Source organism: Anneissia japonica, unplaced genomic scaffold (genome assembly GCF_011630105.1).
Source record: "Anneissia japonica isolate Jap-2015-1 unplaced genomic scaffold, ASM1163010v1 scaffold287727_len1644234_cov201, whole genome shotgun sequence".
NCBI classification, from domain to species: Eukaryota; Metazoa; Echinodermata; class Crinoidea; order Comatulida; family Comatulidae; genus Anneissia; species Anneissia japonica.
The window spans coordinates 1,535,628-1,537,943 of record NW_022713615.1 but is presented as its reverse complement, the minus strand read 5'-3'; the positions used below and the strand labels follow the sequence as shown (position 1 = coordinate 1,537,943).

General features: G+C 29.8%; 1 protein-coding gene across 3 annotated transcripts in view; it reads right to left on the bottom strand.

Annotated features, from left to right (window-relative positions):
- LOC117108593 (copine-8-like) overlaps positions 1–2,316 on the bottom strand; it is an 18,086-nt gene that overhangs the window by 3,629 nt on the left and 12,141 nt on the right. For all 3 annotated transcript variants that reach the window (XR_004445386.1, XM_033250670.1, XM_033250671.1), the window contains exons 14-16: positions 1,816–1,918; positions 1,354–1,411; positions 453–526 (exon numbers count right to left, since the gene is read on the bottom strand). Coding sequence is in view for 2 of the 3 variants with exons in the window: in XM_033250670.1 (XP_033106561.1) it covers positions 453–526; positions 1,354–1,411; positions 1,816–1,918 (235 nt within the window). In the remaining variant the exon portion in view is untranslated. The remainder of the gene's footprint in view (positions 1–452; positions 527–1,353; positions 1,412–1,815; positions 1,919–2,316) is intronic.

The window sequence follows — 2,316 nt, the reverse complement described above, 5'->3', positions numbered from 1 at the left end:
ATACTATATAAGGGCATACAAAAGTTTTTGATAAATTAAAGAGCTTCACAAGTCAGTCAATAAATACAAAAATTAATCTATCATTCAAAACAATTGATCAGTATCAATCAATCAATCGATCAATCAATGTTCCAACATTTTTATAAATAAATCAATGCTGCATACTGTGAGATAATGAATCTTTTTAATCTTCACACAATACAATAGAATGTAATACAATATAACATAAAATAAGATCCAATATAATATTGACTACATTTGTCACTTTGTTGTTTAAACTGTACATAGCCGATTCGAAGGTCAATCGACATAAACATTTAACACACATACTGTTAATGTCAATTGACCTTCGACACGGGTATGTGCAAATTAAACTATGTGGCTTATTGGTCGTGAGATACCAAGACCAATAGTAGTAGTAGTAGTATGACCAAGCAGGGGCTGAGACTGACCTGAACAATATCGTGGTCTGCCACTATGCTTCCATGACTTAAGAGACTGTCATCAGAATCCAGCTCTTCCATGGCTGAGGAAATGACAAATATCAAAATTTTAATATGCTTCAATATAGCTCCTAAACAGCTATTTAATAATAATAATAATAATAATAACAATTTTGGCTTACATAACACAATATGCTAAAGCCTCAATGTGCTTAACAATAAACTGAAAATGCCTGAAGTAAAAAATTTATGGAAAGTACAGGTTAAAAAGGTGTGTTTTTAAAGTTGCCTTAAAATCAACAATGGAGGTTGCCCGTTGGATAGTAATAGGCAAAGCATTCAAAAGAAAGACAGAAGCCCATAATGCTTTGTTGACGGACGAATAGAATGAGCAAGTAGACTCTGAACTAGATCTCAGAGACCTCTTAGGAATATAAGGATTAATTAGTTGTGAAATAAACATTGGCAAAAAATAATAAGATATTTGAAAATATATAAAATTTATTACTTGTACCTTTTTTGGTCCTTTTACAATTCCCATGCCTTTTATTCTTATCTCTCTTTTATATGGATCCCATTAGAATTAAACCTAGGTGTCTTTTCTTTTGTGTGATTTTTAGCTTGGGTTGCAATTAAGTATGGGCTACTTACATAGTACGGGGTCACTGTTAATAAGCAGAGATTTAATTTCCGAAAATAAAATTCAATTCAGCTTCCTAGAGGTAAGCATTTCACACATTTTTAAAATGTATTTTATTATAATTTGGAGGTAAACTCATTTTCTGGACTAGCAAATATGATATTAGGGATATATTGCTTTAATTTGAAGATCATAAACACTTTTAGAGCGAAAATATCAATTTTAACTTATTCTAGAGAAACATGCAACACAGACACTGGTAATACACACCTGAAAAATCAGCATTACCAACTCCCACGATAATGATAGCCATTGGTAGTTTGCTAGCCTACAGATAAAATAATAATTTATTATATATAATCAACTAATAATAATAATAATAATAATAATAATAAAAATAATAAATAATAATAGTAATACAGTAATATAATAATGATAATAATAATATTAAAATGCTGAAATAATAACTTCACCAAAATTATTTATAATCATAATATTAATAATAATAATAAAAATTTAAATATTTATTAATCGCTCTTACACAGAGGGTCTCATAACGCTATTAGAGAAAAGATGAATGAAAAAGGTGAGGTTTGAGAGCAGTTTGAACTGTTTCAAGGTTGGAGAATGACAAACTTCATGAGGTAGTTCATTCTATAGGGATGGTGCAGCAGCATAGAAAGCGCTGTAAGAAGTGGAATTGGCAAGATTTATAATCCATACTGTACTTACATTGATAACAGCAACTTTAGTAAAATCCATGTCCGAGATGATACCGTCAGTTATTATCAATAAAACAAAAAAATTGGAACCATTCATAAATCCTGATGCATCTCTGCAAAAAAATTAATGGAATATTTAAGAAAGACCTCTTAGGAACATAAGGATTAATTAGTTGTGAAATAAACATTGGCAAAAAATAATAAGATATTTGAAAATATATAAAATTTATTACTTGTACCTTTTTTGGTCCTTTTACAATTCCCATGCCTTTTATTCTTATCTCTCTTTTATATGGATCCCATTAGAATTAAATCTAGGTGTCTTTTCTTTTGTGTGATTTTTAGCTTGGGTTGCAATTAAGTATGGGCTACTTTAGCATATGGGCTACTTTAGCATATTGTGTTATGTAAGCAAAAAGTGTAATAAAGTAAAAAGACAGTCATGTGACAAAGTCATTTCAACATATACAGCTGGTGAATTATAATTCTGTCCATGGCACAGTGGTAAATG